Source organism: Pangasianodon hypophthalmus, chromosome 12 (assembly GCF_027358585.1).
Source record: "Pangasianodon hypophthalmus isolate fPanHyp1 chromosome 12, fPanHyp1.pri, whole genome shotgun sequence".
NCBI classification, from domain to species: Eukaryota; Metazoa; Chordata; class Actinopteri; order Siluriformes; family Pangasiidae; genus Pangasianodon; species Pangasianodon hypophthalmus.
Window position 1 is genome coordinate 19,403,718 of NC_069721.1, and position 13,798 is coordinate 19,417,515.

At 37.4% G+C, this 13,798-nt stretch overlaps 1 protein-coding gene across 2 annotated transcripts in view; it reads right to left on the bottom strand.

The window, feature by feature from the left end:
- The window catches only part of dock1 (dedicator of cytokinesis 1), a 258,880-nt gene that overhangs the window by 50,973 nt on the left and 194,109 nt on the right, over positions 1-13,798 (bottom strand). For both annotated transcript variants that reach the window (XM_026915791.3, XM_026915792.3), the window contains exons 30-31: positions 2,946-3,024; positions 2,674-2,774 (exon numbers count right to left, since the gene is read on the bottom strand). In XM_026915791.3, coding sequence (XP_026771592.2) covers positions 2,674-2,774; positions 2,946-3,024 — 180 coding nt within the window. The remainder of the gene's footprint in view (positions 1-2,673; positions 2,775-2,945; positions 3,025-13,798) is intronic.

Here is a 13,798-nt window from a genome sequence, read left to right on the forward strand (position 1 = left end):
AACAAATCAGCTTTAAATGAAGAATGAAGTGAAATTCTAAATCATTGAATAATGTATTAAACCAGAATTTCCCATTATACAGTGAAATTCTGTAAGCTCATTCGGTAAGCTCATTTCAGGCTGCACTGAAAAACAATGAATGAGATACTAACCAGGCTTTAGCCATTTCTTTTTGTATTTCAAAAAATAAGTGAAGACTACAGCTAAAACATCTTTTCGACACCATCATCTCTCTTTCGCTGTCAACACTTTTGTACTATGTGATATGTCACGACTTTGGATTGGCTCACAACACCACCAAAACCATTCTACATCCCCTACCAATGCAAAGTGCGCTAGAAAGATTTAAAAATGTGCGAGGTTGAATCCCGACAATGTCACAGCCTTGTGCGGCTGGGAGTCAAGAGAGCAAAATTAGCCGTGCTCTCTGGGTGGGACGAATGGCATACTCTCTCTCCCCCTGTGAATCACAGCAACACTAACCAATCACAGGCATCTGTGAGGACCTGTATGCGGAAGAAAGTAGATATTGCTTTCTTCCAAATGTGTTGCGCTGCCCTGTTATACAGCATGACCAGCAGTTCAAAAAGATGTGGAGGTTGGCTTCTCTCGTCTCAGAGAAAACACTTTTGCTGGCACCCATCCTTGCAACACACAGCACAATAATATTCAGAGAGAAAGAGAGAGAGAAAAAGAGCAAAACAGTACTTGACCAGGCCACCAGGACCTGAGTAATGCAGACACACTGAGAGGGATAAGTGAAAACGGAGAAAGCATCTTTAACAGAAATATTGGAGAAATGTAGCGTTTTTCATTGGCAAAGCCCTAGAGCACACCTTTTCACAAGGTTGTGAGTTCAAATCCCAGCACCACTTTCGAGTCATTAGTAAGTTACTTTGCATAAAAGCATCATCCAAATGAGTAAATCAGAAAAAGGAAAAAAAAAAAAAAAAAAAAGTAATGTGGTGTGTGTATTTTAGAGTTTGCTTGAGGGGAATTCAGAGGTTGAAATGATGTCAAGGTTGTGTGACTAAGAGACAGACAACGAACTTTAATTATTAAGCTTATCAGAATCACTGCCAAAGTGTTGCCTGATTGGCAGAAATATTGGCCCTGCAATAAATCCATTTGCACTGAGAGAAGCTCAGCCTAACGTCAGTGTAGTCAAGGTCAAGGTCAAATTTATTTATATGGCACATTTAAAACAGCACGAGTGTTAACCAGAGTGCTGCATATCACGTAACAAACTATAATTAAAAATGAAAATAAATACATATTGAAAATAATTACAATAAAATAATTAAAATAAATAATTACTATAAAAATAATTAATATAAGTCAGAGTGATCAGTGAAAGAACTAGTGAAAGAAGCAATTTCCCATTTCCACACACGTGCATTCAGCTCCTTTAGTGATCATGGCACCTACAGACGTATCAGACACAGGAAGGTCTTTTACATTATATAGCCAAAACTGATAAAATCGCCTGAACATGATTATTCTTTATAAAGCTTACATTTTATATAATTTAGTCACATTTCATTCGGTTGTGTTGAGAGAAAATCTGTCTACATCAACACAAGTGGATGCGAGACCATTTCTTACATTCTACGTTAATGATGTGTCAAAACACCAAGCTGATGTGTGGACCATCGGGTCTATAAATATTTAAGTGTTATACACATGGACCTAACTGTGTGTTTAACAACTCTGGAAAAATTTCCCTTTTCCCAACACCTGAACTTTAGGGACTGTCCTGTTCTGCTTAAAAATCTGCTCATCATTTCATTTCATACGTTTAAAACCGTACAGCTGCTATTCAATGCAATCAGCCAAAATCACGCAGCTACAATAAAAAGTTGCCAAACTGTGTCATTTCCATTTAGCTTTTCTAATTATGTAAGTAAGAAATTGCTTACATTGTGGTTTCCAGTGGAATAATTTTTTGAAAATGAAACCAGGCTCCATTCATGACATAAATTAAATATTATATGCACCACATCTTCCATTACATTATAGGATAATTTACAAAAGGGTTATCAGAATACATTTGCATGGTTGTAGTCCCATGGTCTACATTTAATTGCCTACTGTAAGTCTCCAAATATTTAAATGAACCTTATATCCTGTGTAGACTGAAGAAGGAAAAGGTGTCTGGATAAATGCATGCAATTTATGGTGTTATTTCCACATATTTATAAAAATATTTATAAAGTATATGATTACATCTAAAAACAAAGTACGTTACCAAAAAGTGATATGACGTAAGTAGTGCAAAAGGTATTTATTGGAGTCGCTCTTTATCTGGGGCTGAATCATAAATAGTGCTTCATTGAGAATATAGTGCACTATGTAGGTTCCACAATACTCTATGTAGTGAGCATATGTAGTAAATATGAATCTATTTGGAATATTGCTAAATTAGGGGGAGCTTAGGTAAAAGCAAAAAAAAAAACAAAAACAAAAAACGATTCCTGCATGAACAGGGAGGGTGAAGAGTTTTTTAAATTAAAATTTTTAATTCAAGCTACTAGAATTTGGCAGCTCTTTATGCAGTAAACTACCTGGGGATTCAGCTAATAAAAACAGCAAGGGTAGACATGAAGTCCTATTGAGAAGTGGAGAGCGAGGACTGAGCTGCCTGCTGATGTAAAAAACACACTCAGTACTCACTTCTGAAAGATTTTCGCTCGTTTGTCACTTGAAAAGTTCTCCAGCTGCAAAGACTCCTGGGTAAGGAAGGCCACGGCCAGGTGGAAGTAGTTATTCCACAACTGAAGAATGAAGAAAGGGAAAGGCATCAATTATTTACAAAGAGATAAAGCACAATAAGTTCAAGAACTATTTTGAGTGTTTTCACTGAAAGACCTGAACGCTGCAGTATTTGCCCTCTATATTACTCTCTCCCCGTATTACAACCCATTTTATCTGAATTTAACACTCACCTGAAGCTCAAAGTTGGTCTGGTCCAGGAACTTCTTGTTCAGCACGGCTGCGTATTGATTGATGGCTCGCAGGAAGACTCTGAAAGATAAGAGACAGACCTCGTTTAGCTTCCGCTAACTGATGTGACACCACGCCACGAGCTGCTGATCACTGCTCCAGGTGACGAGTCTCTCCTCATTAGCGAAGCAGTAATAACCCTGTCTACGGCATTCAAAAACATTGTTTTAGCTCATTTCCTGTAATTACAGGGCCTGTCTCCTAGCTAGAGGTTCATAAACACAGCTTGTTAAACACATGGGGGTGGGAAAAAAAAAAACACTGCTATCAACACTCCGTGTGAGAAAGTGCTCTGACCTGAGCCACACAAAGGTTTGCATTGCAAAAAGAGAGGACATAAAACACAGACGATAAACTTAATCACCAGCCTTTAACTGCTACAGTGGCAGAAGAACATTAGGAGACCATTAAGAGAACATTAAGACAACATTAGGAGGACTACAAATTACAGCTGCATAGGAATGCATTTTCTACCATTTTCTACCCATGGACATTTAGACAAAATGAAGAATAATCCAACATCATGTTACTGGTAATGAAGAAAATTAACTGCGCACACGACACACGATCACATGACACATGTGATCCACACACAGCATGGGTCAACATTTAAGCTTAAAATTACATTGCATGACTTTGGCATAAACAGGAAGAGAAATTTATGCAAAATTTCACGTTTACAGGATCAAAACGTTAGGTCTTGATCCTGTATACATTAAAAACAATGGTAACACTATGTTAGCTGTCAGTCTGTAAAGTTACTACAACTTTCAAAGAAATTACAATACATTTTTAGGCTCTTTGACCTAACATCATTTTTGTTCTTGCAGAATTTCTACAGAACGTTACTTAGTCCACTTAAAATGAAGAAGAAAAAGTCAAACATTTTCCAACAATTCATTCAAAAGTAAGCACATTGCAAACCTTGAAAACGTAGCTTTCGAAACCATACATTTTAAGACTTTCAGGAATCTGTAAGAAAACTGGTTTATTCCTATTAACTGACTCACTAACTCGCTTCAAACAGCGATGAATTAGCTGTCATCTTAAGCCAGACATCTAATCAGTTATTCATTCAGAAAACAACCATCGAGACTGTAACTGCACAAATAGCTACATTTGGATACAGCTCACTTCAATTACAGCCGACACAGTCTCAGGGGCTTACGCTGTGTAGGACTGTGTACAATGTTCTGTTTCGACGCAAATATGTTTTAAAATAACATAATAATTAATGTATAAATAAGAATACAATAATAAAAAGTATAGATGTTTACACACAAATACAGACACTTTGTGGTCTGTCCTGCAGAGTGAAAAAACACATGCTTTAGATAATGGTTTATATATAAAAATCTGATGACATACTCTCATCACCTTATGACTTGAGAGAGTGTGCAGATGGCAGATAATCTGTGAACGATGTCACGTACTGTACGTCGTATATTTAGAATGTAGGCCACACATAACCACAGATAAGAGCGTATGTGCAGTTACACACATTAAAATTTCATTGCATCACAAGTTCATTTCCTAAATAACCCTGCACCTGACATCTGTCTGAACACAGAACCTTTTCTCACTCATGATTTCGTCTTAAATTTGACAGACCACTTTTTAAGTCCTGACCTGTAACCTCAGATCAGCTAAAGTGATCATTACATGCTAAAATGACACTTCACAATCAGTTCAGGAAGATGAGCTCCATTATGACAGCCCTTAAACCGATCATCGCTCCTGACCCCACCGCACGCCAGCACCATTATTAAACATCTCTTTCAAACCACTTAGAAAGCAGAGCTCTGCTACAACACGAGGGGGAAATGTCACTATCCGAGGGCACATGAACATGATCTGTGTCCCCACTATGAAAGAGCATGTCACTAATGCCTGCGCTTTTAGCCATAAATAAGTTCTTTCCTCAATCCGCCATGTCATACACGCTGCCTGTCTTCGCTGGAGCTGAATTAAAATAGTTTACAGGATTTGAGAATGTAAACAGAGCAGAAAGGCTCTAAATCAGCCTGTAATTTGGCATGAAGGCTGGGATGACAGGATTGGGATGAATATGAGATTGCCGAAAATAAACAAAGATGCTCAGTGCTGCTATAAAAAAAAAAAAAAAAAAAGCCCTAAATTATTTATGGTGTCAGGAAAACATAATCTTCTGCCTGGCTCATGACGCAGAGATGGAGAAGTGTCTGCTGTTTAGTTATTCTAACATACAGTACATCTGTACACATGTCAAATATAAAATATGCTATTAATATTGGTAAAGACAACCTCAGTTCAAACAAAGACAAAAGAATGGAAAAATCAGATTATAAAGTTAGCAGAAAATGAAATTTTCCATAATTCTACAAAGGAAAAAAAGACACTTCCAAATATAGGCCTAACACCTTATAATGCCTATCAGACGTTTGTATAAAGGCTAATAAGTAATAAGTAGTATTTAGATAACCACATATTAACAGGTTATATCACGTCATAATAGGGGCTCAAAAAACATTCACTTATACTGTAATACATGATAAGCTGCAATGTAGATACTGTACTGTTAAGTAACAAATATAACACACAGAGGAATGCTGTTAGAGGAAAATAATCAGTAACAGGGTGCTGTGATGTAGACCAATGGGGAGTTATTGTTGCCACCCTGAAGTTCCAACAACATGAAGTCAAAAGGTGTTTTATTCCTCTTATACCACAGCAATTTGCCTCGGCTGACAATTTTTTTTATTTATTAAAGAATGATACGTAAGACTCTTTTATCCATTTACAGTTACATGTAATGCTATGGAAGGCACTCAAAACAAATTATTCAAACAAATAATTTCTTGCCCTCTCTCTGACTACTTTTATAATTTTCTTCATATTATATTATATGAAATAAAGTTTTTTTCATTAGGTTTAGATTAATGTGGAGTGTCCTCTGTACAAGTCTCTGTGACTGAGCTGTTACCATAGAAACAATAACATAGAACGAGGGAATTAATAAAACCTGAGGTTTGACTTACAGCATGCACTATGGTCAGAGCTGCTGTTATAGAAAAGTAATCAACACCTTCTGATCAGTCAGATTCAAGAAGTCAACAGAGCTGTGGTAGCATGCAGTTTATCACTACAGTTCTTATGAACAAATATTATAACACATTATGCAACCTGATATTAGTGCATGCACTCCTGCTTTATGAATTATTTATGCTACTACACAAATGAACATTTATGCGATTATATTAACTTGCTTATTAGCTTAAATAAGGGGTCAGCATCCCTGACCCTGGGGACATATGTTCCTGTACAATGCAAAGCCTCTCTTCCTACTGGTGAAGAGCTACAAGACAGATCTCCAGGATGCTGGTTGATGACCACTGACATGATTTACACATTATTCAGCTCTATGCCGGGTTTCAGGCTCCAGACCCTGAAGGCCACAGTCCCCGCATCAACTCACTAGTTAATTCCAGTACTCGCCTTGTGCTCCACTGATAAATAATCATCTGGTTTGATTAAAATCTGTGTGAAACTACCAGGACTGCCTTTTGTTGCAGCTGATTGCTAGCAATTGAGGTATTTGAAGTGTGGACTGGTTTAATGAGTGCCAGAGAGGATTGATTCTGTCAGGGGAAAGTTCATGTGAAACTTTAGCTACTGAGAGACAGAGAGAGCGAGAGAGCGAGAGAGACAGAGACAGAGACAACATCATGCTGGAGCAGACCAGCAGGCATGTACAACTGGCCTTGTCAAGCACTTCAGACATCTCAAGAATAAAGTTTAAGCTGATCTGATAGACGGGTGACATTGCAGCTTGGGGAATTATTCCGTTTTTCCCTTCTCCCGATTCATATGCCTATATTATTTACAATCATGTGAAATTCCTAAATGTGATGCTAAGACTGGGCAGCATCATAATTTCATTAATAATTTTCATTATAATTTTATAATTGTAAATTACATCATAGTAGACAACAAACAAACAAGCAAAGAAAATAAGCAAAACAAGTCCTTCTTGTTACAAATTTATGTGCCCAAATACCATTAAAATATACTTTAAACAGAAAGGAAGCTAATGGAAAAAAAAAAACATTTGAGACATTTGACCTTGTTGTGACCTTGACTCCGTTTGGATTGATTCCAAAATCGAACCAGTTGGTTATGAAGATAATTACATAGAAATCCTACAAACATTCAGCTAAAGAGAAGCGGGCAGATGCAAGGACAAACTGACGGACAACCCAAAAACATAAGCATAATTAAAAATAAATAAATAATAAAAAAAACAAAAACAAAAGGTTCACTTAAATGTCTTCAGGTATTAGTATATTAACTGCTAATATTGTCCATCCCTGTTGTCTTATTAGGAAGTATAAATCTAAACTAGCAAAAGCACTCTAAATACTATGATGCATATAAGGAGATTAAGAGATTTTATGAGCGTGAAGGGTAGACCAATGCTAGATGCTGTTCTCAGTTTCACAGAGTTGTAAACCCATGGAGGGGAGCAGACAGCGTGGGATTGAGAAGGCACATGTGGAATACAGCTGTGGGTGTAATGAATGTGAACGAGGTGGATTATTTACTCTATTATTTTTTTAAAAAAAGCTTTTGGAGGAAAACCAATAAATAGAGTAAGCACACTCCAATCAAAGTATAATTTATACAAAAGGAAAGGAGACAGAACCACAAGTTTGGTGTTTTTTGGTTTGAGTGATAGAATCTCAGCTTTTCTCTTTTGGTAATTGGTGCAAACATGGTGTGAAGCCAGTCAGCATTATGGACTTGATACACTTGCAAAACTAAGAAATCAGGAATGCAGCTGCCTATGTGCCTTTAAGTGTGTGTGTTATAGTTTGCTCCACATCATTTTTATTATGCCTTCAATGAGACCTTGTGATATAATGTATTTCGCAACTCTAATAGTTTCATTGTCAAGTTAATTGATAGATATTAGATGGGAGGCGAATCTATTATCACCACCCGCCATCACTGTACAGATACACACTCATATTTTCAGCAATATACAGAAGGCTTTAACCTTGTGTGTGACTAACCACACCTCTTAATAACCCAACACCCTTTTTTTAGTACAAATTATGCCTCATCTCACCAGGTTACTGCCTGCACCAACAGTAAAGAAATAATTTCTGCCAAGCCTACATCCGTCGAAGTCACACAACGTTCTGACTTATTACTGCGATCGCTTTATGATCACAGACAGTAACAGACAGTATAATTTCAGGCTGTAACTACGCATGCAAGACACACACTCGCACAACATCCAACCTGAAAAGTGTGCTTGCTTCTCTCTCGCTCTCTCTCTCTGTCTCTCTCCCTCGGTCCCTCCCTCCCCCATTGCACTGGCTCTTCAAATGATAAACTACACTCATTGCTCTAACACATTGTTTGGCTTTACTACATCACTATTGTCAGCTATCATGACACAGAGCATCACGCTGTTCAAGACAAGTCTACTCCTTCATCGTCATCATCAGTAGTCAATAAAAGTTCAGCGGGTCAAAAAAATCTCTGTGCTAACCATTTCCGTTCCTTTTTATTCTTTACACCAGTCAAGTACAGTCAACAAATAGATGCTCTGCACTCTCTCACTATCTCTCTTTCTCTCACTCACTCTGACCATGCTAAATAGAAGCCTACTAATCTGGTGCTGGTCATACATGTAGGTGCCGTAGTACTCAAACTGAAGCTAAGAACCTGAAAACAATTCGCATGCAATAGAACACCACTGACCTGTCTTTCACCAGTAAAAATGGGAGTGAAATAAACTCCGAGCTCGCTCTTGTGTGACCGTGATATGATCCAACATAACAATCAGAAGCCAATCATTTTTATTCGGAGCTGGTGATTTCCCGTAACCGACAACAAAGCACCTATCAGCGATGCGACGAAGCTGAGCGAAGTTTAACTTCATGCTAATGAGAGTGAGGGTCGAGAGTAACTTTATGCACTAGGAGGGAGGGGCAGTGCGAGGCATGGTTTACCCTCAGCTATGCAACATTATCCATGTTTTCTGCTTCCACATATTCGTTCCTACGTGCGGATCCTGAGGCAGTCGGTATTACTCCCTGCTACTCCCTGCTACTCCCAGTAGGAAGTATTTGATTTACAGAAAACAGAACAGCACTAGTGTTTTCCCCGTTCTATTTAGGTACATCAAACTCCTGAATCCTGTAAAGTAGGTTGCAGAAATCATGAAAAGGGTCATTCTGACACTAGCAGACAGTGATGCACTGCACAGATACACTTTATACACAAGCTTCCCTCCAGAATTTATTTTTAGTTAGATGGCATCTTTTTTTTTTTTTTTTTTTTGGCGGTGGTTTTATATATGTTCTGTAGCTATCTTGGGATAGTACTACCTGTGAACTCATGGTAACTGGCAGTAAACTAAAGACAGGAAAGCCAAATAACAATCAGCGCAGAGCAACTTGAATGACATAAAGCAAAAAAAATCACTTCCGATATGAGTGCAGGGCAAGAGTGAGACCTCGATTTCCAAATATTTTCATGTTTGAATATAACTACTATTTCATTTATTAAAATCTTCCACACAGATATACAGATATTTATTCAAAACACATTTTAATGATTAAAATAAGCTAATAAACAAATAACCTGAGAAGTGTGCTCTGGGGAACCCTTATAGGTAGAACTCAACAACTGACTGTTTTCTTATCAGGATTCTAAGATGAATCATTTTAAGAAGTTAATAACTACCTTTAACTATTCAAAGAACCCCACAGAACCTATAAACTAGTTTTGTTTTCTAAAAGTGCAAAATACAAATCATGTCAAAGGCTCTTCATTAAAACTAAATAAAGAGCTTGAAACATTTGGGCTACTTAATGCATTATTAATACAAGCCCATCACACTTTCCATAGTCTTTCCATAATCATGCAAAAATCCTCAGTTACAAAGAGATGCAGTTATAACAGTCAAAGGTTAAGATCATATTTAGGAAGTGGGAATGCAAACTGTATTTGTTACTATTGTTAGTATTTGAACATTTTTTTGTTAATAATGTAGGAACTTTTGTAAAACTTACCACACTAAATATTTTATATAATTTATTATAAACTATTTCATCGTCACTTATTTTGACTGAAAGGGTGTGCAAATATTTGCATGGCAATGTAATTTTCTTCAGTAGTGTTAGCTACTTAGCATGCTCCTATTTACTTGCATTGGAAATCAGTGCATCTGAGCGCATGCCAGCTAGCAGCCTGAATGACCTGAACTACCAGTGTCACTATAAAATACTGTATGTCATTTTTAAAGATAGGCTAGGATTTCTTTTTCTTTACAGAGTGCAATAAACATTTTTCCTGACAAAAAACTCTTACTCAAAGCTACTTAATTATACAATTATACTAATTATAGAAACTGAACATTTGAACAACCAAAATTGCACAACATTGTTTTCATGGTTGGTGTCAATTTTACAAGCACATTTAAATGACATTGGACAAATTATTAACCTTGATATACACTCACCGTCCACTTTAATAGGAACACCTGTACACCTGATCATTTTTGCAGTTATCCAATCAGCCAATCATGTACCAGCGGCACAGCGCATAAAACCATGCAGATAGAGGTCAAGAGCTTCAGTTAATGTTCACATCAAACATCAGACTGGAGAAAAAATATGAACCGAGGCATGATTGCTGGTGCCAGACAGGCTGGTTTGAGTATTTCAGAAACTGCAGCTCTCTTGGGATTTTCACACACACAACAGTCTCAGTTTTTTTTTTTCCCTCAGTTTTATCACAAAGAAAAGAGCTGCATTTTCAATGCAAAGCAAACAGTGTGGGTCAAACAGAGAGACTGAACAGAGATGAATAGAAGGCTTTCACATAATCAGGGGCCGGCCTCTGATCAGTTTATACCATTATACTTAAAAGACAATTTTTTACTGAAAAAAGGGAAAAGAGAGAGAAATAGAAGGAAATAGAGGAAGAAAAAAGAGGAAAATAGCCTGCAGTGAACTCTAATAGCTAGACAGCGACAGTAATCTACTCTGATGTTATGTAATAAAATGTTAATAAATTAAGAGGTAGGAAGCTTTTAGGAGGAAGGAGGAAACATGATTGTGTCTGGGTCAGTACAAACATGTCGAGATCATCTGCGGTCAAAGCAAAGACGAGAGAGAAGTGTGCTCCCCTTTTAGCAACACGTCAATAAGAATGTCTACATCGGCGTACCTGCGTGTTAAAAATAAATGAACAGATAAATAAAACAGTGTTCTCTTAATTCAACACTAAATGATTACTTTTCCTTTTAAACCCTGAGTGCTTGGGTTTATGTACTCAAGCTGAAACCCAAGCACTTAAGAGCATCCTGATAGCCCTGATAGCCTTTTACGCCATCCATGTCATTCGATTTCTGCTACACAGAGCACGTCAGCATGGTATATTCACAAGTCGTGTTTACATGGACATGGACAAAATATAAGCATGTGATCGTGAGGATCTGCCTGAAGGTGATGAGGCACTGTGCAATGAAATATGCAATCACCTCCATGTGATCAATTAATGTGATCAATGTGTTCATCCACCTATCCATTCATGTAATCTAACCTACTAGGCTAAATGACCAGGAAGTGATAACCATCCAACCAAGGCACAGCCAACTGTGCTCTAGGACCCTGTTCATATTCTTGAGTGATCTCAAGGTAACTGGCTCAGGTGTGGATGCTATCAAATGTGTCTTGGAGCACTTTGTCAACCAATGACTCAAACCACCTGATCCTCTGACTCAAATCACCCGATCAGATGACTCATGCCAACCCATCTGATAACTCAAACTACCTGATTCAATGACTAACAAATCCAATTCATTGACTCAAATTAACCAATCGAATGTCTCAAATCACCTGATCACCTGAAATTCAAATCACAATCCACCCATATATGATCAGGAAACAGTCAAAATTGCACAGTGTGATGACTCAAATTGCTTGATACGTTGACTCAAACCGCTCAATCTGATGCCTCAAACTGCTCGAACTGATGCCTCAAACCACCGGATCCAATAACTCAATCCACTCAATACAATCAGGGCAGAGCCAATTTGCCTGATCTGAGGACTCAAACTGCCCGATCCAGTGACTCAAACCACTTTCGCCTGTACTCAGGGATGAATAAGGCCCAAAGCACTTAAGTAATCTGAACCAAAATGTGTCCCGGGTTTCCTTGACACAGCCATGCAAATATATCAACAAAAACTTTCTCAAGTAATATACTGTTACTTAAAATATATGCATTTAAAAGCAAAAGCCATGATCTCAAGAGTGTGAAAGTAGCTAATGACAAAACAATTCAGATAATGCATTACTCATTACACAGAATTACACAAAAAATTTCAGTATATATCAATAAGAATACAGTTTAATACTGCTGCAGACAGAGTGAACATTAGAAATATACTGCAGTTCTAGGATCTGTGAAGAGCACTATATATGCTAAACTGAACATCATTTGGGATCCAAACAGAAAAAGCAACATGAAGAAAATAAACAAATGCAATGGAGCAAGAGTATGTTTTTTGGCCTTGAGTTCAAATTTCCTCAAGTAAGACAGTAACAGTATCTTCCACTAAACGTACTTTTACAAATACCATCTCTTTTTAAAACATATTTAAGTAAATGTAAAGAAATAAAGATAGCACATTACTATCCGGCTCTACACACATCGAAGGACTGCCCAGTTCAAATTATTAGCCGTAGTCACCAAATCCGATCACAGGTAGTCAGTGGAGCTGCCTTTAAGACAAATGAAATGCAAGGTGTAGACAACTACTTGTCTTGGCTATCCTCTTGTGATCAGTTCACCTGAGATGGATGTTAATACCAGACGTGAACAGGGTCTTAGATAACCTGCCTGGGGGCCAAACTGTGGAAAACAGACTGTCAGCTTCACCAAGAGACACTCTGTATTGGAGTCTTGCTGCATCCGAAAGGTAAACTGTTTAACTGAAGGAGACCCAAATTAAAAATCACTCCTTAATGTCGTTGGCAATGTTCCCCAAATTTGGTTTCAGAGAGTGAATTATTGGCAAAGCACAGCCCCACCTGTTTCAACAGATAAAATGTTAATTACGTCTTTGATTAGCTAAATTAGAGAATGTTTGTGATGCATGAGCTCAAAGCTGATCAGGCCTCTTGACTCTGGGCACACAGCAGGAATGCAGAGTGTGACACTGCAATTAATGGCATCTAGAAAAGTAAGGCATTTTACTAGAATGAAGAAAACTGGGAATCTTCCTGAATTGAACTTGTTACATGTTTGAAAACTTTGTCTGAACATTGTATCACAACTAATACAGAAAACAAAATGTGGAGACAACATAGTAAATTTAAACTTTACTATTAAACTTTTTTTTAATGCTAATGTATTGCTAGGAAATTCTTCGCAAACCTATTTTTGCAATAAATATTGTATTATGATATTTTTGTCATATTGTCCACCCTACTCATCAAACACAACATAAAATAAATTCACTAAACCCTTTAGAGTGACTCAGAAGAGCAGAATCCTGTTACCACTTTACACTAAGGCTTATACTGAGAACCATGCTAATCCTCATACCTTGCTTCATAGGCAGACTTCAGATTTAAGCTTTTCAAATAATTTTTAAAGGATCCTGTGGCTGCGGAAGACACCCAGCTGCCATGCACAGTGAAATCTTAAATGGACAGGAATACCGAAGATTTATCTAAATTTAGGACACCTAATATGTGTTTTGATTACCATCCTATCAAACTGTCTCTATTTT